Source organism: Rhinolophus ferrumequinum, chromosome 23 (genome assembly GCF_004115265.2).
Source record: "Rhinolophus ferrumequinum isolate MPI-CBG mRhiFer1 chromosome 23, mRhiFer1_v1.p, whole genome shotgun sequence".
NCBI lineage: Eukaryota > Metazoa > Chordata > Mammalia > Chiroptera > Rhinolophidae > Rhinolophus > Rhinolophus ferrumequinum.
In genome coordinates, this window is record NC_046306.1 from 10067185 (window position 1) to 10088183 (window position 20999).

The 20999-nt window shown below is 38.9% G+C and overlaps 1 protein-coding gene across 8 annotated transcripts in view; it reads left to right on the forward strand.

Annotated features, from left to right (window-relative positions):
• The window catches only part of STAU1 (staufen double-stranded RNA binding protein 1), a 47266-nt gene that overhangs the window by 11043 nt on the left and 15224 nt on the right, over positions 1-20999 (forward strand). For 3 of the 8 annotated variants that reach the window (XM_033094880.1, XM_033094881.1, XM_033094884.1), the window contains 2 exons: positions 11922-12060; positions 13019-13184. In XM_033094880.1, the coding sequence (XP_032950771.1) occupies positions 11960-12060; positions 13019-13184 (267 nt within the window). In that variant the 5' untranslated portion in view covers positions 11922-11959. Of the gene's footprint in view, positions 1-4795; positions 5085-6734; positions 6860-9832; positions 9990-11921; positions 12061-13018; positions 13185-20999 lie in introns of those variants that run through there. The other 5 variants (XM_033094878.1, XM_033094879.1, XM_033094882.1 and 2 more) reach the window with 3 other exon arrangements.

The following is a 20999-nucleotide window of genomic DNA, read 5'->3' on the forward strand; positions in this document are numbered from 1 at the left end:
TAGAAAAGAAATTAAGGGTTACAGCTTATTAGTTTGCAGAGGTAAATTTTTTTTCACTTTAATACACAGTATGGTGTGATGGTTTTTCTAGTATGAACAACTAAGAATGAATTCTCTTTTAGGAAGTGTTTCTTTAAATAGACCACCCAGTGGTTGGTTACATTTGTGTGGAAAGAAAATCCTCCATTGCCCAGTTGGCATCGAGCCAAGTGTGAGACGGGGGCCACATTCAGTCACTTGTATTGGATGCAAAGGTCCTGGACAGCCTAGGTTGTTTTCAGGCATTGTTTTGGACTGTTTTTATTTCTTGTAAGTAATTGTGCCTCCTCAGGACTACTTGTCCTGTGTCTTTCTCTTGAGCGCCAAGTACATAATTTTTTTTTTCTCTTTTAAGTAGTTTGGTTGTATTTCTTTTAAAGAATATTTTAGTAGTGATTTGACATATGGGCCTGTTCTGGACATTATTTGCTTGACATTGTCTTTTTGGAAATGATTATGTAGAATGACAGTGATTGCCATGTTTCTGTACTTGTGGGTGCCCTGTCTACAGGGGTTTGGATAATTAATCGGTGTTTCTACGGGGACAGGGGGATGGCGAGTGCTGAGGAGGGAGTGAGTTTACTTGCAGAAAATACAACCAACCACATTGCAACTAGAAAGATTGTGTCAGAAAAGGATCTGGGAAATGGCTGTTGGCTGTAAAGGTATTTTAGGGATGTTTTAATACTATTGTAGGAAAAGTGGTTTATTCCTTTTGTTGTTGTTGACAAAGTTTCTCTGAGAGTGGAACCTCTCAAAAACTAAAGAGAAACAGGTGGATCGATTTACAGTTGCTTGCTTAAAGATCTCTTCTTTGTCTTTGAGGAAAAGGTTAACAGATAGATTCTTTCTGTCACTGGAGAATGTACAGTCTGCCCATGTAAGGATCACATGTAGATGCTTAATACATTTTTGTTGACTATTGAATGAATATATTTAAAATTGCTATTGATACTGCTAATGCTTTATCATGGGAAGGAACTGGAATACTTCTGTATCTGTGTACCCACACTGTGTAAGATTCAATGAAGGACTTTGAAGGGGAGGGCTTTAGTGAGATGTTTGTGGCTATCTTAAAATCTTATCCAGAATTGGAATGACTCCTTTCTTGTGTCTGTCTGTCTGTCTGTCTCTCTCTCTCTCTCTCTCTCTCTCTCTCTTTGTTTTTTCAAAAACACTTCTTGTTTGAAAACATTACTTATTATAATGGTAAATGAGGTGTTGATTACACAAAAGTATAGATACTTCATTATAAATTATGGGTTAATCCAGTTAAAAATTAGGTACTAAAAATGATGTTTTTCCGTAATTGCTGAAGTAGTTATTTCATACTGCAGTGATTCAATAGTCTGTTAGCTGAAAGTAAGACTAAGCACTACTGCAGATAGTTCTGTAAACTATTTCTAGAAGGCTCTGCCTTGTGTATTAAACAAATCACTCAGACTGTGCACTCAGTATGGTCTAGTCGTGATAGTTGGACAGCTGAGTGAGGAATAGGCATTTGATGCATGGTCACTTTTTAGCACATCACGTAGAATTAAAAAACAGTGCTTTTGTAGAGTTCATGTGCCCGTATTCCTCTTCCCCACAACCCATTTAAAAGTAGTTGTTGGCAATTGTAAAATGGAAACTGCCAGCCAAGGTAAGACTCCATTTTTATGAGAAGATTTTTGTGTCACTAAGCCAAAGTTAGAACCCCGGAGGGACGGGTGGGACTTGGAATTAGGAGTCTTTAAAAAGCGGTACCCGTAATTCTGTTTTATCACCCCTCTTGATGTTATAATGCTGATCTCTGCTCCATAAATTTAGCATTTGAGAATAGGATGAATGTGTTTTCCTGGATTGGTGTCTAAGGCTCTTCAAATAGGAAAAAAACCAAGGCCCTCATCCGTGCTGGAGGCAGAAGGCAGGGAAATAGCACAACACGGGCGCTTAACAGTCAAAGGTGTTTCCAGTGCTGGGGAACACTGAGGAGTCTTTGTGTTGCAAACTTTTTGACCTAATTTTACTGTGTGTAAAATATTCTTTTTCTATAAGAAGACTCCAACACAGCATTTTAATCTCTCTTGAGTCCCTAATTTATCTGGTGGAAAACAATCCTTAAAGATAGGGTTAAAGGAAAAAAACAAGTTTTCAGTTAAGGATTTAATCTTCAGGACAGCGTACTGTTGAGCAACAGGTTCTAAATTTATATAGAAGTAGTATCTCCAAAATTCCACGATTCCCCTGAATGCTGATGTGAGCTATATAAATAGCAGTAGGGAAAACTTTATTTCTTCTTTGAATTATATGGGTGAAGGACATATTTTCCCCCATTTATAACTCTGATTGCTGCCTGGCTTCTCTTTGGAAGAGGAGCGTCTATTTGGGTAAAACACTAGCATCAAGTTTTTAGAGCGTTTTGAAATGAAAGGGGGATTTTCTTTTCCTATCTAAGAATATAAGCTACTTGTTACATTGGCAAGATTTTATCTTGTGGGTTAGTATATGTATACTGGAAACAGCATACCTGGCCCCTTTACCTACTGGATACCAGTAAGTCCTCCCATCCCCCACCATGACAGCCAGTAATGTCTCTAGACATTGTCACATGTCCTTGCGGAACAAAAGTACTCCTTCTTTAGAACCACTGCTTTAGAGTCTCTTTTCAGGCCTAAAGACACATAGATGTGTTAAATTAGCAAATGACTAAAAATTTATTAGTAAATGAGTACTGTTTTTTGAATTTTGGTATTGATTATATTGTTGGAAATTAAATATTTGTAAAATACACAGCTTTTTAGGGGGGGTTAGAATTTTTTTATTGCAGTTTTGAAGTACTTGTTTCAACCATCTGTTGTAAAGACATAACTCCTCCAGGTGAACTTGAGGTTAACATTTTGGGGATAGTCTTCATTAAAAGCCTGTTTGTTCCCTTTCTCAACTTGTAGAAAACCTGTGTATTTATGTCTGATGGAGATGCTGGCATTGGGCTTGCTTTAGACAGTATCAGCCAAAAAACATCCCTTTGGGCCCCTCCCTTTCTACACTTAGTTCATTCATCCCCTCAGACTGGGAGCCACCCGGGCAGAGATGGGTGCTCCTTTTGGGATATAGGCAGACTCTGAAATAAACACCTTCCTTTGGGCTTTTTTTGACCTGTGACCTATGCTGGGTGTCCTGAAGTGAGTACACTATAAATTACGGTTGGTTTTGTTTTGTTTTGTTTCCTGGTAGAAAAATGTGCTCAAGACAGCATTTAGAAAGAGGGAGGGGAAGTGGGTGAATAAGAGGGGTAGGGGGAAGATTGAGAGAGAAATATTTCCATTTTGGCAGCAGAAGGAAATTAAAACAATGAAACAAGGTCATAGCTGACTTTAAACGGTTCTGGACTTGTTTCTTGACACTGGCAGCCTGTCTGCTGAAGACCCATTATCTAGCTCTGCCGTGGAGCTCTGTTATTTTGTTCTGATTCCAAAAGTAAACAAGGAACAACTGCAATATTGGGCAGTTTTGTTGAATAGGGTAATGTTTATGCCTCTATGATCCAAAGTCATGTTTTAGCTGAGGTTTTGGTTTTGTTGTGTTTGAGTTTTGCAGTCCTTTTTGCTCTCAGAAAGAGACAATATGCTGGGACTCCTCAAGAAATTTAATTGCTCTGGTCATTCATCTCTTTCTGGAGATCTAGCTTTCATTAAAAACCATTCGGAGACTTGAAAAAAATTAAAGTGACCAACATTTACTCTGTATTAAAACTTCTAATTTGTTAGTTTGCTGGTTTCTACTTGGGTTGGCTTTTTATATTCTTGGTTGCTACTGGTTATTTTGGGGTATGTTTGCCTTGCTTCAGTATTTTCAGCTTTTTGAAGGATGGCCAGGAAAATGAGCAGAACTGTCTTTACTTTTGACTTTTGGAGAAATCGAAATGTATTTAGAAAACATAAATGCCTTTGGAGCTTACTAGGTTCAGTAAGCAATTTCCTCTGCTCTCCGGGTTCAGTAAGCAATTTCCGCCAGTCACAGCAGTAAAATTGCCAGTCTGAAATCTGTTCCTCTCTTCTTCATCTCCTACACTTTTGCTTTTAATAATACCAATACTATTAGAATGTTCTTTGCTATTCAGATAATTTCTCAGTACCAAGAGCATTGATATGGGTGCAACAGTTTTTTTTTCCCCCCTTGGGGTCTGTAACTAAATGAGACCATCTCAAACAAACCTCTTAAGAAAACAAATTGATATTTTGTCATCATAAGGAAAAAGAAACAGCGGAAGTGAGAAATTCCTCTTTTTTCAGTCAACTTGAAGGAAAGCTCTAAAGGTACCAATGTGAGCACCAGACAGTAAAATGGAAGCAGTGTTTACATTCACCTATTCACGGTGTTACAACCCAGTTGCTTTCAGCTTCTTGTAATTCTGAGGCCAGAAACCCTTACCATATCCCAGATACTCTCCATATTTTTAAATTTGCATTTTTGAGTATAAGCTGCAGTTCATAACTCTTAATATTCAACAGTAAGTGTTGTACTCTACTGATTTTCTTCATAAAATGAACATGCAGAGCATGTGGGTATTGTAAGTCATTTAAAAATGCTAAGAAAGTCACAAGGCCAGGCACCTTATGCCAGGGAGAAACAGTTTTCCTACATCAACATAGCTACATGCTAAATGGGGCTGTTTTCATACTTGAGTAGGTGACACCAATTTTGACTGAATATTGGCAATTACATATCTCCTCTATAATTTACCTTTTTATTTTCTTTCCCTTACAACTTTTAGGTAGAACTTTAGACTTCATAGCACTGAATTAACCTGCATTGAAAGCTGTTTACCTGCAGTTATTCACTTTTGTTGAAAGTGACCATGTCTCAAGTTCAAGTGCAAGTTCAGAACCCATCTGCTGCTCTCTCAGGGAGCCAAATACTGAACAAGAACCAGTCTCTTCTCTCACAGCCTTTGATGAGTATTCCTTCTACTGCTAGCTCTCTGCCCTCTGAAAATGCAGGTAGACCTATTCAAAACTCTGCTTTACCCTCTGCATCTATTACATCCACCAGTGCAGCTGCAGGTAAGCGTATGAATCCAAGTGTCTTCTGTTTCAAATGTTTTCTCAGCCTGTTTTCCGATCTGATAAATAGATTGCAGATGTAGAGAGCTCGCACATTTATTGTCAAGAAGCAGAAGAAGGTATTACCACCCGAGCTTCTTTATCCCAGATATAAAACACCCGTTTGTGTATTGGGTTGATGGAGGTCTCAGTTAACAGACCATTTCAAAGTGTAAAAAAGAGAAGTGAAAACTGAACTATAAAGCCTCGTTTATTATAAAGTGGTGGCTGGCAGAGAGAATTGAAGAATAAATACCACTTTGGATATTCATTGTTGTAGGGGAAAATTCTGCTTTTCAAATTATTTCCCAGAACTGACAAAGAACTTTTGTAGGTGTAAGCCCACTTTTTGTATATCTATAAGATTTTATCCCAAGCAAGGGGGCAGCCAGATTTACTGGCAAGCAAAAGACTGCATTGGCATTTATTAATTTTTATTTTGAATAAGTAAGTTTAAGTTGAAATTCCAGAGGTAGTTTAGAAATCATACTGAAGGCCAATTAGAGATTGAACCAAAGAAACAGAGTTTTAAACAGGAAATCAGTTTAGAAGCATTCAAATCTGATTATTAGGAGACTAAAAATGAACTAAATGTGCTCATTGGGTGGAAAAGACTTGAAACACCTGAATAAAAAACCCTAAAAACAGTTTTCTGCCCCTTCCCCCCCAAAGTGGCAAAGCCAATTAAATGGAGTGTCAGCCTGGGTGTCTCCATGCCAGAGTCACCTTATAACGATTTTCCTTTCAACCCCTTATACCCAACAATTTCCCTTGCATTCCATCCTCTCATTTCCTTTACTTTGTAAATCTGCTTGTAAGAGTTTTTGCTTGTCCCACTCTCCGCTGCATGGCATTTATCAGGCTACCTCTAGACTTCCTTGGACCGGCTTACCAGATAGCATTCTTGACTTGTCCTAGTCCCCAGAGATTCAGTTTTCCCCACATTTGCCATTTGAGACAGTCGTAAGAGGCAATGGCACTATTTCAGTCCTCTGGGATTTATTGCTTTTTTTTTTTTTTTTTAATGTGTTCATATATGCACATCTTACATTGACTTTGTAAAACTCCCGTCCACCAAGGCCATTTTAGTTTACTTACATTTTCAGAAATAGATAAGGTCTGCGGATGGCAGCCTCTGGAGATCAGACTAGGGGACGCCCCGGAATGAGAAGTTAAGTGTGTGGGAAACAACAGTCATTGTTTGAGAAATGGTATTGGCATGTTGTTTTGTGAAATAACGAACAGGGTACAGCTGACAGCTGTTGCAGGAACCAGTGTGTCTGCTCAGAAGACCTTGTGATTCCCTTGGTTGGCTATAATAGCAGTGCTTCATCTGATTTCAGATCTTGCTTGCCTGCCACGGCTTAGTTATTCCCCTGACTTCTGTTCTCTCTCTTTTGAGGACACCCTTTCCTAGGTTACCTGGACTCAACTGGTTCAGAAAAGATCCCAGCTGTCCTCAGGCGTGTGCCCCCACTGTGGTTTGCAGTTTTGCATCACTGCTGCTCTAAATCCTTCGACCTTCAATTTTTCCCTCTTTTGTCATATCCCTGGGAGAGCAGCAGCCTATATACTGCTAGTTGATTTCAATGCTCTTACGTTATTTTTCAGTTCCTTCTAACATGGCATACCCCAAAGAGAAAACCCCAATGTGTCTTGTGAATGAGTTAGCCCGTTTCAACAAGATTCAGCCTGAGTATAAGCTTTTGCGTGAGCAAGGTCCAGCTCACTGTAAGGTAAATATTGTCCATACTGCTTGTGCACTTATAACCCACCAGGAATGTTTTCTTTTTATACTATTGCAAGTGGTTCTGTGATTCAAAATACGAATTGTCAAACTGCTGAGGTTGTGGAAGTTGAGATGCGAAAAGTATGGATTTTGGGCAAGTTGCTTCTTTTCTCATCCTTGTAAAGTGGGGTCAAATCAAAGATATGCTTCGTTTGGGATATTTGGCTTTTGAAGCTCTAATTAGCCTGTGGTGGTTTAGAGACAATTCCCAAACACCTGTAAATGATTTCCTGTGAGTTTTCCAGGCTCTGGGCCTCCTGGCTGCAGCCCACCTCTGGCTCCTTTTCTGATCGTTTGCATGTACACCCAAGGCTGGGCAGGGAGAGGGGTGAGTGCCACTTGTTAGTAATCAGGTAAAGGGTTTGAAGATGAGAGGTAGAAATCAGTTTCAAAGGGAATATTTTGGATTGTCTCTGATGTCAGTTATCCTTATCATTCCCTTCATCTTAGAGAATGAAAGACTGACTGTAATTTGAATTTTTACTGTTTGTTATTCAGAAATTCAGTCTTTTAAGGTTCTTGTTATCTGTGTTAATGTACATTTTAGAACTTAAATATTTGTATATCTGGCTTTATCTTTTGTAGCTGTAGTATGAGAGGATATAGTATGTGAGAGAAGGAATTCGGCCTCCTGTTTCTGATCCTAGCCTTGCAGTAACATGGTATAATTAAGGATGAGCTGTTTGTCTCTTTATACCTCATTTTTCTTGACATGCAAACCTCAAGCCTTGAATAATATCAAGTTTCCCTTTTCATTTGACTAAAAGTAACGTCAGTGACTATCATAAATAGACACCAGAGCATAGCTGAGTTAGGTGAGTGGCCTTTGGAGTCAGACAGATCTGGGTTTGAATCCTAGCTTCTTACTAGCTGTATGACCTTGGGCAGGTTGCTACCTTTTTTGAACCTCAGTTTCCTCATCTGTAAAATGAGGATAATAATGCCCACCAAGTAGGTCTATTGTTAAAATTAAATGAGAAGGATATATGTTAAAGTGTGGAGCACATGTCTGGCATTTAGTACCTGCTTGAGAAGTGGTAGCTATTATTATTAAGCAATCATGAATTTAAGAAAAACAAATGTCCCATTCACGTGAAGCTACTTTTAACATTACAAAGCATAATTGAAATGTTTCTTTACTTTTAAAAGGCAATTAGTCATTTTTCTATAACTATTCTGTTTCTTCTACAGGATTTTTTTTGCAGACCTTAACTTTGGGATTCCCTTCATTACCTGTTCTGGCATTTTAAAAATACGTACTTTCTCACTTGAACTTGTAGTACTTGAGGTAGTTTGGTTGTGTGTTTCATCTATAACTGCATTTTTTCAACAACTCATTCAAAGAGGAGAAGTTACTCCCATCTAGATGACTGTTAGAGTGTTTAAAAAGTCAGAGGTCTGGGGGACTTTTAATTCTATCCAAAGCAAGATTCTAACCTCACTACCAGTCCTCTGCACAGAAGGCGAACGAGTGACAGCAGCGCCGGATGGGCAAGTCCTGGAGAAAGGCAAGACTCTCAATGAAATTAACTTTTAATTTTGTTTCCTAGCATTTCCCCCTTCAGTGTCTTTCAGTGAAAGGATCCTGAACATGACCCAGGGTTTGCACAGCGTTGCAGTCTTCTGCTTTTTGACTTCTCAGTCCGGCTAGGGTTTTGAGTTCATGCTGTTGGTACTTAAGTGAGTAATCTTGTGAGCTGCAGCATAAGTAAAGTAGACCCCTAATGTTTCAGGGGGGATGAAGGAGTCTGCACGTTTTCCCCTTTAGTGGAAGTTGTGCACTGAGGGAATCCTGAAGTTAAGACCTACAAGAAAAATCCAGCTATGAAGGCAAGTCACCCTTATTCTTTTAGGCACCAAACTTAAATGACCTGGACATAACTGAAATCAACATTTCTCACGTAAATTATTTTAAAGGAAATGCAGTGATATTCAGTGATAAAGAAAATCAGAAAAATAAAAGCTCCAAAGTAGTGAGTCTCAAACTTTGGAGACCACTTTGGGAGCTTATGAAAATTATGCATGTGTGGGTGTTTTTTGTGCGGTTCAATCAGAAACCCTGGGCGTGTGTATTTTACCAAGCTTCTTAGGTTATTCTTCAGATGCACAGCATAGTGAAGGAATCACTGTGCTATGATGGGTCATTGTTTTCTGACAGTGTTAATTCTATACTGATAGGATTAATATAACCTAATTTTAAGAATTGAGTGGAGTTACCTTTTAAAAAGAAAAAGGCTTGCCGTCGCCGGCATTTGTTGAGGACAAAACTTGCTATTTTGGATGCTTCCTTAGATTTGAGTTCAGAAATGTTTTTTAGGTCTTTTCTTGCTGTGGATCTGATTTCCTTCTGAAAGTGGAGGCAGTGTACGAATAGTGCAGTCTTGGGAAAGTGAAAGGCAACGTTTTAGAACCTGGCTGACATTCCCAAACGTATTCAAGTTTTTGTCCTTCTGGGGTTGCGTTTTCAGCCACGTCCACAAACACATTATGACATCAAAACAAATATTATCTTAATTTGTGTGAAATAACTACTGTGTGTCTAAATCAAGTTTGCTAAATTTCTTCCATGAGAAATAATTGGAAGACAATTTTTATTTGGATGGCTTCCAAATAATCAGTGTCTAATATTTTAGTGTATAAGAAAATGTTTTTAAATCTCTATATTTACCCCCATCTTTCAAAGCATAGTTTTTTTTCATAGAGTGCTGTGCATTGCTAGTCAGTGATCTATCTATTTATCTATCTATCATCTATATTTTTGTGTTTATAAAAACAATAAAAACGGGGGTGAAGGGATAAATTACCAATATAATGATCAGGCCTTTTAAATCATGACCATAAAAAATGTGCAAGGGCCACGTGACCTATTACAGTTACCATCAGGTTTCATGAATTGAGAGCTCACAATTTTCATTTGTAGGTGTTTACAGTACAGCTAACACTTGGAGATCAGCACTGGGAAGCTGAAGGAACTAGTATTAAAAAAGCCCAGCACACAGCTGCTGCCAAAGCTTTGGAAGGAACAAAATTTCCCAAACCCATAGCCCGCCCTTTTCGTAGCGAAGGAAGGAATCCAGGTATTATGCGTGGGCCAAGACAGGTTCCTTTCAAAAGTGTGTCTAGAGGTACCATTTAGTATGTATATGAATTCTTTCTTAACTAACTTGGTGACTTTGAAAGCACAGATTCTGCACTACCAGTGGCAAATACTATCCTTACTCTAAAGCAGTGGTTCCCAACCGATGGTCCCTTGATTCCTGACGACCTGGAGAGGCGGTCATGGGAGTTGGGGGCGTGGGGGGAGCTGTCATGAAACGATTTCTCAAATTTCAGAAAAGATTAATGAAAATACTTTTTTTTCCCTTGATAAGGTTATACAGATTGCCAAGAATGTAGGTTTTAGCTAGAATCGTTTCAACTCAATGTGGTAATATCAGTTATAACATGCTGATCAGAAACCCTGATTGTCATCTCCTGATCTTTAAAAAGAATGAGAAAATAACTTAAATATTTCTTACTTAAATACAAATCAGATAATGTCTCTTCAAACAAGGAACCAAGCAGGAGAATACTAATAAAGAAGAGTGTCTGCTGAAAGGTTAGGAACCACTGACCTGGCTGGCGGCCGTGGGTAGGAGTGACTATTTTAGCACTTACCCCTCAAAATACGCGAAGTATCCCAGGCCTTTTGTACGCAGCAATGAATCCGGGAAGACCTCGCTCACACCTTTCTTGTTGCTTTTGATTTCTTTGTGGTATTCTGTCTTCAGATTCATTCTCTACTGCAGATAAATTTGATGAGTCAGAGTTACTCTTAAAATGATTCAGGTTATACTTAAAATGCAACTATGTGAATTCTGTAAAAAATATAATTCTGATGTTAGGTAAGAGGGGTTGATTACTCATGTGACCCTCTGATTTTGCAGACCCAGAGATATTCTTACAAATTTGATTCATGCACTAAATTTAGTCAGACCAAGTATAATACAGAATCAAGTCATTTTTATTTTCCTTTACATACATCCTAAAGAGGCATTTTAAAGTAGATTTTCGTGTGCATTTAAATCAAACTTTGCCATTGCTAGTGTTGTTCTGTGTTTGATATGGAAGTGCTGTTTTTAAATGTGATTGTGCACTGACACTAATCTTTCCAGGCTGGTTTTCTTTTTAAATGGTCTTTAAAGGTTTATGAATTGGACGAACTTAGAAAAAGGAAATTGGAAAATTAATAGCGTCTGTTTTCTAAAGTTGATGATTCTGAAATAACCCAAGATATACTTGCTCCTGTTGTATGTGGAAACAACTCATTTTCCTAACAAGTATTATCACCACAGGTCAAATTCCATTTTAAATATTGGGAATTGAAATACCTGAATATTTTGTGTGCCTCATCTGATCTCTCCACGTAGAATTTACCTGACTTTTTCTCAGTGATTCTACACCTGTCCTTATAGCACATCTTGTGTTGTAGTTTGTTGAGTGTGTATGTTGTGTTCTGTGAGCTCGTGTGGGGCAAGAATTGTGTCCCTCAAGCTTAGCACAGTGCTTTGCATTCAGTTAGTACTTAATAAATGCATTGTTCTGTGAAATAATGTGTACAGATATCCTTCTAAGTGTAAGCCGATAACCCAGTAAGTCAGTACAACCAGTGTTATATAGGTTAAATACTCCCAAATGACAAAATGGATAGTCACCTGGGATTTTTTAATCATGGAAGTTGATAAGTATTGGGACTTACTTCTGACAACTGGAATATATGGCTTGCACTGATAACATCTCATGTTAAATTGTTGCTCCCTCCAATTGCCCTTACAGTATATTTTGTGCAGTTGACTGTGTATTAATATCTAGAAATCACAGCAGATTCTTGGATTTCCTGACCTGCTGCCTAGCAGTGAAGTGCATCATGAATCCAATTAGTAGAAAGCATGTTATTCTTTCTGATTTTAGTGACTGTCATTCCTATGTCAGAGAAAAAAACAGTTCTTTGTGCTAATTCTGTGTTGCAGACAGCATAACCCCTACTGTAGAGCTCAATGCACTGTGCATGAAACTTGGGAAGAAACCAATGTATAAGCCTGTTGACCCTTACTCTCGGATGCAGTCCACCTATAACTACAACATGAGAGGAGGTGCTTATCCGCCAAGGTACGTGTGTGTTTTAAATACAGGTGGAAGTATACCTGATCTTGTGCATAGAATGCTGACATATGTAGGTCGTGGAGCACGTGATGATCTGGTCGTCTTTGGCCTGCCCCTTCATTGTGTTGGTGTCTTTGGAATGTATCTTGATGCTCTTTTTTTCTCCTATCACTGGAAAGGGCCTCAGCATGTTCCTCACCAGCAGTGTGGCTTGCGCTCCCAAGCAGTCTGCTTAAAGAAAGATCGCCCTTGGAACTGCTTTGTATAACTGAGTCATATTCGAACACGATTGCCGTAACACCATGATTCTCAGCATTCATAGATTTCCTGATTATTATTTACTGGGTATTTTCTGACATTCGAACTTAACGTGCTTTGTAAATAGCCTTGGCGTACAGGTGCAGTAAAATATCAATTGAAACCTGAAAATGCCGTGTGTTAAAAACCTCCTGCACTCAGTCATAAGACATTAACGGATATTTGATGATCAAAATGGAAGTCTTCATTTTCCTGCTCTACTTGGAAGGGTGGGTGGTGGGCAAAACCAGTTTAAAAATACAAACTCTGAAATGGAAGAAACCAACTTCTACCAGGCTACAGGCTGCTACAGGCTGTTGGGATTTCCAGAAATGAGGGCCCTTTCTCAAAGTCTTCTATTTACAAATTTCCAGTCTTTTCTGGAGACATACAAGTGTCAATCTCAGATATGAGAAAGTAGAGCAAGTTAAGTTTTCTGTCTCAGCTACAGCCTGATCCATTTTAGATTTTGTAAAGACTGTGTGTGGCAATTCTAATCGAGAGTAAATTTATGAAATCTCTGGATATACTATTGAGGGTTCATCACTGGCAAGCAAACACTAATGCAGTTAGGACCCATGATGAAGGAAATACCTGGAATTTGCCAGAGAATGTACAGGTGACTTAACAACCTGAGACTATTTTCCTCATCCCGTTTTATTTTTAGGTACTTTTACCCATTTCCAGTACCACCCTTACTTTATCAAGTTGAACTTTCTGTGGGAGGACAGCAATTTAACGGGAAAGGAAAGACGAGACAGGCTGCGAAACACGATGCTGCTGCGAAAGCTTTGAGGATCCTGCAGAATGAGCCCCCGCCTGAGAGGCTGGAGGTAAGGAGAGAACAGAGTTGAAGCTCCTTAACGCTTTGGGCAGAGCAGGAGGGTGGCATGAAAGACATCATCTCAAGTTACTTTTTCTAAGAAGATGCATTGAGAGCTGCCCATCGTTTTTGTTATTTGATAACTTACAAGATTTTGTCCCTGTAGCTTTCTGGCTTTTTTTCTCCCCCTTTAAAAAAGAAAAAAATTTCTTAGCCAGGAAAGTCAGATGCCTTCTTTTTCACTCTATGGCATAGTTTTGAGTGAACATGTTATTATAGAAAACTTGTGACTCAGTTGAGTTGTGGAGAACATGCATGGATGAATTTTTTGGTGCTAAAGATCATGCTTATCAGAATCTGCTGTGATTTATGCTACCAGGTTCCAGAATTTTCTGAAGCCATTCTTGACCAGCCTTTCTTTCTTTATAATATCAAAATGCCAGTTCTCTATTGTGCATAACAAACCATCACAAAATTTAGTGGCTTCAACACCTGCAGGCATTTATTTTGTTCACAAATCTGCAGTTTAGGCAGGGCTTGGCTGGGGGAGAGCTTGTCTCTGTTCCACATGGCTTTGGCTGAGGCAGCTCTGCAGGGGCGGGAGGATCCGCTTTCAAGACGGCTCCTTCACACAGCTGGTAAGCTGTTGTTGGCTGTTGGCTCTGAGCTAAGTGGGGGCTCCCGCCCGGGGACCTCAGTTTCTCTATTACTTAGTTAACCTGTGCAAAGACTGCTGACACATCCTCATGGTATGATGGCTGGATTCCAAGAGGGAGCATCCTAAAGACAGGAAATGGAAGCAGCTGCCTGTTTGTTAAGCCCTGGGCCCAGAAATCAGCACATGACTTCTCCCATATTCTAAGAGTCAAGTAGGCACAGAGGCCAGATTCAAAAGGAAGAGATAGAGAATCTCACTTTTTAAAAAATTCAGGTAAAATTCACATAATATAAATTCACAATTTTAACCATTCTAAACCTACAATTCAGTGGCTTTTCATACATTCACAGTATTGAGAACCCCACTTCTGGATGAGAGGAGTATCAAAGAATTTGGGGGTCGTGTTTTAAAACTACCACAATAGGAAAGGACTTGAACTCTTTGTGATTAAATAGGAATATGGGTCTTAGATAATCAGTGACTCCATGCCATTGAGGGGCCAGAGCATTAGTGAATATCTCTGGTAAGGCGGAGTCTTAACACCACAGGTCCAGAAGAAACCCATTAAATAGAAAACCTTGAGATTTCATGATTCTGTTGCATCACGGCATGAAATGCCACCTAAAACTATCTCTGGAAAGCATTTATTTTTCCTCAAGAATCAAGTTCACAAAGAATAAGAAAATCTTGCACACAACCTTGGTGTGATGATAGGTGTGCCCCCAAGGGGTCCTTGTCAGGGTGCTTGCTGAGGTCCGCTGTGCTCAGCTGCCCACCAAGGTCCTCCAGCTCGGGCGGTGCTCTGTGGCTTCAGGGCTGGCCGCACAGGAGGATTTTGTCTTTGTGTTGTGACAGTGCATTTCCATCTCCCAGTGTCATCACACATTTTAACAGAGATGATGTGTTTCCAGGGTCCACTGAGGACCAGGTAAAAGAGAGCGGACTGTAACGTAGAAGAGGAGAATGTAGTGAAGTTAAAAGGATGGGCTTCTCTGTGGTGAGATTGGATAAAACACCAAGAGGTGGTGTAATCTCAGTTATTTTGGAGGGTTTTTATTTTCCTACCTGACTTTGGTGCTAATCGAATTAAAGTTAGGTGGAGTAGATATTTCTCGGTTCTAACCAGCGGGTGTTGACAGATCACTGAACACTGGTTTGTGGGTTTTCTGCTTCAGAATCACTGGAGAAATTTAAAAAAAAAAAAAATCCCTTGGCCCAGCTCACATAATTCTAGTACAGTTGTTCTAGGGCAAGACCAAGGAGCCTCTTTTTCTTTTTTGATGTACTCTTGGAGTAATCCTAAAGCATGGTAAGGGTTTGGGAACCACAAGCCCTGAGTGTTTATCAGTGCTTCCCAGGCAGTTTTCTCCACATTGAGTTCTCCTTGGAAGTTCTCACAGTACTGCTAGAAAAGGAAAGTGCTGTTGGTATCTCGGAGGTTGGCTCAGGCCTGCGGCCCGCAGTACACGTGGTCTCAGGCTCGCGGGGCGGAGGCCGCAGTACACAGGTTCTCCTGGGCTCATGTTAGGTGTGTAAGGAGATTTGCCAGGAATAATGCTCAAATCTACCTATGCCATTGTTGCCTCCTCTTTGCCCCTTTTCTAGTTCTGCATAGTTTGAAGCAGAGACAATGCCCTTCAGAAATGGCTCAAAGACTGACCTTAACCAGTGCTTCAGAAGCGAGAATCATCAGCTAGGATAAGACATTTTCTTTGGAGTAAGACACGAAACACTTGGCCTTCTGCCTAAACGAGCTGCCCCTGACTTACCAGGCCCCCTGGTAGGTGGGTAGTAGGGGGTAAAGAGAGACATTTTCAAAAGATAACTTTAATTTTTTTTCTTACAAGTAATGCATATGAACTATACAAATTTTAAAGTTCAAAAACAAGTAAAAACAAATGGTTTATAAATTTGCCACTAGTAAATAATCACTATATAAACATTTTGATGGATGTCAGTGCATTTGGAAGTAACTTCACAGAAATGGGATGGCATTGTATGGAAACCACCCTTTTTCACTGAAGTGCTTCTCATTAACATGTTACCATGCCGTTGACTTACAGTTCCATGGAGGACTCAAGTCCACCATGTAGCTAAGCACTTTTTAATGGCTGCAGAGTGTTCCATCGTATGCACGTACCAGCCTATCTTTAAAACAGAGGCTTGGTTATTTAGGTTGTTCGCAGTTTTTCCTGTTAATAAAATATGTAATGAAGAACATTGATGTAGTTAAATCTTTGTGTATGTCTCTGGCTATTTTTGTGGGCTTCAGCCCTAGAAGTAGAATTGCACCCCCATGTAGGTGGCCAAGTTCCCCACCAGGAAGGTGGTACCATCTTAGACTTCTGCCAGCAGGGTGTGCGCAGCCTGTTTGCCCACGGCCTACCAGCATTGGAAATTGTCCTTTTAAACAAATTGTCATTTGTGCTGTTGAAAATTGTAGAGCATGTGATTGTGTGGTGGCTCAATTCATCCTTTCTAGAACATAGCCAATAAAGACAGCAGTTTCTGTCTACAAGGCTGGTATAGTCTGGTTGCTTGATGACAGGCCTTGTACCAGGCCCCTCTCCCTCTGGAGCTTAGCTTAATGGAGCTGACAGATCGTAACATGAGTATCATCAAAAAGTGCAGTGAGTGCTAGGATGGAAAAGTAGCAAGTGATATAAGAGCATAAAATGTCTCGGTTAGAGTGGAGTAATGGTGTATTCAGGGAAGTCCTCTGAGGAAGTCGTTTAAGCTGAGACTAAAGATGAGCAGAAGAGCAGAGGAGGGATGTACATTCCCAGCCGAGGGAGCAGCTTGTGCAAAGGTCTTGAGTTGGGAAAGCGCTTTAATTTTATTTTTAATCTAAGGTTTGCGCTAATAAAGGATGCCTTATTCAGTGTCTGAGCTGTTCGGGTAAGACGGTCAGAGCTACAGTATCTGTAATGTATTAGTAGGGAAATGGTTTAATAAACGGATACTTTACCCGAGTGTGGTGAGTCTGTGTACGTGGGCCTGGAAGGAGGCCCATAAGCTGTTGGGTGGGGGAGGGGGAGTTCAAGATTCAGAGCTATTAATTATACGTATAGTGTGATCCTGGTTGCGTTTAAGGAAACAAAAGCGCCGAGAGAGAGAGAGAGAGAGAGAGAGAGAGAGAGAGAGAGAGAGAGAGAGAGAGAGAGAGAGAAGTGTGTGTGTGTGTGTGTGTGTGTGTGTTTGGATATGCATAGTTTCTATCTTGAAGGTTATATCAGACCTTTAAAGTAGTTTTCTCTTCCTGGTAGTGGTAGAAGACCGACTTCAAAATTGCACTGTTGGAAGTTTTTTAAAAAAAATACTTTTGTAAAAATAAATAAATGCAGCTCCTTACCTTCACGTGGGCCAGAGACATATTTAGGTAGAATTAAAACTGAAATTGGAGACCTTAATCCTCATTATATAGTCAGGGTCCACTGGGCTTAATTTTCATTTTTGAGCCTTGTTTTCCAAATTCTGAAGGGATTTACATTGCATGACTTTTACTCTTTTTTTAAAGGTCTTACGAAGAACAAAGAGAAAACATACTTTTTCAAATAGAATAAAACTCATTCTGTTTTACAACGATCATATTGGTCCTTTGAACCCTTTCATAAATCTTTACATTATGGAATCTTAATTCTGCTATGTTTTGAAATATTTTTGCTGTTTGTCATCCTACATACCATTTCAGTACTATTCATCATATATTCCCAAATATGCTAAGCAAGACTAAAATAATAAGAAAATGGAAGAAGGATGAAATCCCTAGGTGGATGATACAGTAGTAAAATAATTGTCATTATTGCATCGTCCTTTAATGTTCTTATTGCATTGCCTAATGTACTACATTCTTTCAAGAAGATACAAAAGAAGGCTAGAGCCACCATCTTTTTACTCTATTGTATTTAGCTTTCATTGAACCCAGGTGAGAATTCAGAATTTTTCTTTTTCCATCTGTACTGGCAAAGAGAAGAGAATTGACAGAGGAAGACGTTTCGGTCATTAGACAAATCAGAAGATGAATGCAAGGAGACAGGTAGCAGCACTGTAGACTGGTGGGGATGGTGAGATTGAGTGTTTAAGTAAAATCTCAGACGGTGAGTCTTCAGGTGATAACCTTAGATAAGTTTTCTCAAACTCAAGAATCAGCTGAGTAATATATTTCTATGGTACGAAAAGGAGGTGTCTTCTCTTCTGGTCACTCAACAGGAGGGACTTCCTCACACAATATTTTGCAACATGAACCTGGACCATCCTGTTTTGATTTTTAAAAAAAGTATGTGTGACAACATTCTTTTATCTTTTATGATGTTTGGCCACCAGAATATATTTCTTGTCACCTGTTGTCCACAAAATAAGTGGGCAAATGCAAAAGGAGACATATGTACAAAGGTGACTGGAAGGAAATAGATGATATAACAATGAAAAAAATGGTTAGATTGGTCCTTCTTTGGGGGGTTATAAATCTAAAAATGAAAGCCTTTTGTTTTATGGAACAAAGAAGATGGCTGTTCTCTCTTTAACAAAATTATGAGTCAGGTTCAAAAGTAGTGTGTTTTGACAATACCAGTGGAAGAATCAGAGTCACGATAAGTTAGGACCTATTGAAGATGGATTTGAAATCTTGCATCCTTACAAGTGGGCTGTGCTCCAGGTCAGGCTGCCAGCTGATGAGCAGTTAGCTGTATTTAAAGGACCTTGCCCATTTCAGGTACATATATATGCCTTCCACGCTACAAACCTGGACTAAAAACTTGGGTTTGCTATTTTATATTCTTATTAAAATCTCTAATGAAATGATTTTTGTTATCCTTTATTCTGTATATTATTTGTAAAATGCCTTGAAATATAGAAAAACAAAGCGTCTGTTGGAGCCAGATGATAAATGGTGATGACTATTTTTTCCTGGCATACTGAGGGTTAAGCGTGGTTCAGAGTGTTTCTTTCTTTTCTTAATATTGCCTAGATTTTATTGCTGAACCATACTATGGGATTGATGTTAACAGTAATTCCCACTTCATGAAGGTAAGACTAAGGGCCTACTACACTTTCCCCATCTTACTGGGAATGGTATTTGTGAATTTGTTTTGAGTCATTTGCTGCTTCCCCCATTGCAACATTTTGTCCAATCCAGATAATATCAAAATTATTTATGTAAAAGAGCAACATACTCTCAATTCCAAGTAAATGTATATCTTTGTTTCCTGTTTTGCTTTTTTATTTGACTGGCTGCTTTGTCCCTCTTGAAATTCCTTTGGAAGCAATGGCTTAGAGCAGTGAATCTCAACTCTGGTTGCTAGTAAAATCACCTGGGGACTTAAAAACAAAACAAAACATGCTATAAATAAAAGGGGTACCTAGGCCCAACCTGCGAAAATTTGAGTTCACTTGTCTGGAGTGGGACTCTGGCATCTGTGTTTGTAAAGCTCCCAAGTGATTCTAATGAGCTGCTGTGGTTGAGAGCCACTGGCTTAGAATTTAGAATTTAGCAGTAGACCATTGTTTTCTATCAGACTTATGTGGAACCTCAATATATAAAACAGAAATGTAGCATTTCATTAGTGTAGACTTAAAAGCTTGAATTTTATAATATTTATTAAAGCAATCACTTAATTTGTGAATTTTCACAACACAGAATATATTGTTCTCCTCTGTCAAAAACAACATGGCTGGGAAAGATACAGTCTCATTTTAGAATAGTGGTTAACTCTGCCATGGAAAGGAGAGTGAGGAGGGCTCCACCCTGTTCCTTAAAAAAGAAACAAAATTTAATGTCAATAGTACTTAATGTTGACATTTGTTAAATCCAGCACAGTTGCCTGTTACATTACTATCTGTACTTTAAAGTAGATCATAATTAAAAATAAAAGTTAAAACTAATTGGGCTGGTACAATGAACAAAAAAATTTGAAAATTGGGGTACATGCATGGCAGTTGATGTCTTATATCAGCTTCAGCATCTAGTTTATTTCCAAATTTTGTTCTGGTTGCACATAAGGAAGACATTCTCATTGACACAATTACTTAGCATGAGAGTGGCCTTTTTTTTTTTTTTAATCTCATTTATTTAAAAAAATCTCTGGATACTCTTCAAATGAACAGCTGTCAAAAAACCTTGCTGTGCACAAAAATGGGTTAACCTGTCAGCACAAGTTAACGTATTGACAGTCTCCTGTGTGTTAATATTTGGTGTGCAGCACATTGTTTTTATTGCTTTAAAAAACATTAAGATAAAATATTAGCATAAAGGTTACCATTTTAACCATTTTTAAGTGTATATAGTTCTGTGGCATTAAGTATGTTCTCAATGTTGTACAATTATCATCACTGTCCATTTTCAGAACTTTTCATCATCCCACATAGAAACTCTGTACCCATTAAGTAATTCCCCTTGCTCCCAACCCCACCCCCTGGTAACCTCTATTCTGCTTCTGTGTCTCTATGCACTTGCCTATTCTAGACAACTCAGATAAGTGGATATTTGTCTTTTGTGTTTGGCTTATTTCATTTATCTTGTTTTGAAGGTTCATTCATGTTGTATCATGTTTCAGAATTTCATTCCTTTTTAAGGCTGAATGATATTTCATTGTATGGATATTCCACATTTTGCTTACCCGTTTATCTGTTGATGGATGTTTGGGTTGTTTTCACCTTTCAGCTATTGTGAATAACGCTGCTATGAACATTGGTGTACAAGTATGTGTTTGAGTGCTTACTTTATTCTTTTGAGTATATGTCTAGAAGTGGAATTGCCGGATCATATTGTAACTCTGTATTTAATTTTTTGAGGAACCACCAAACTGTTTTCCACAAGAGGCAGCAGCATTTTACATTCCAACAGCAACGTACAGGGGTTCTAGTTTCTCCACATCCTCACCAACACTTGTTATTTTCTGTGGCCATTCTTGTGGGAGGGAGGTGGTATCATTGTGGTTTTGATTTGCATTCCCTAATGATCAGTGGTGTTGAGCATAGTTTCATGTGCTTCTTGGCCATTTATATATTTTCTTTAGACAGATGTCTATTTAAATCCTGTCCCCATTTTTGAATTGGGTTGTTTGTTGTTATTGAGTTGTAGGAGTTCTACTTATATTCTGGATGTTAATTCTTTATCAGACATGATTTGCAACTATTTTCTCCCATTCTGTGGGTTGTCTTTATTCTCTT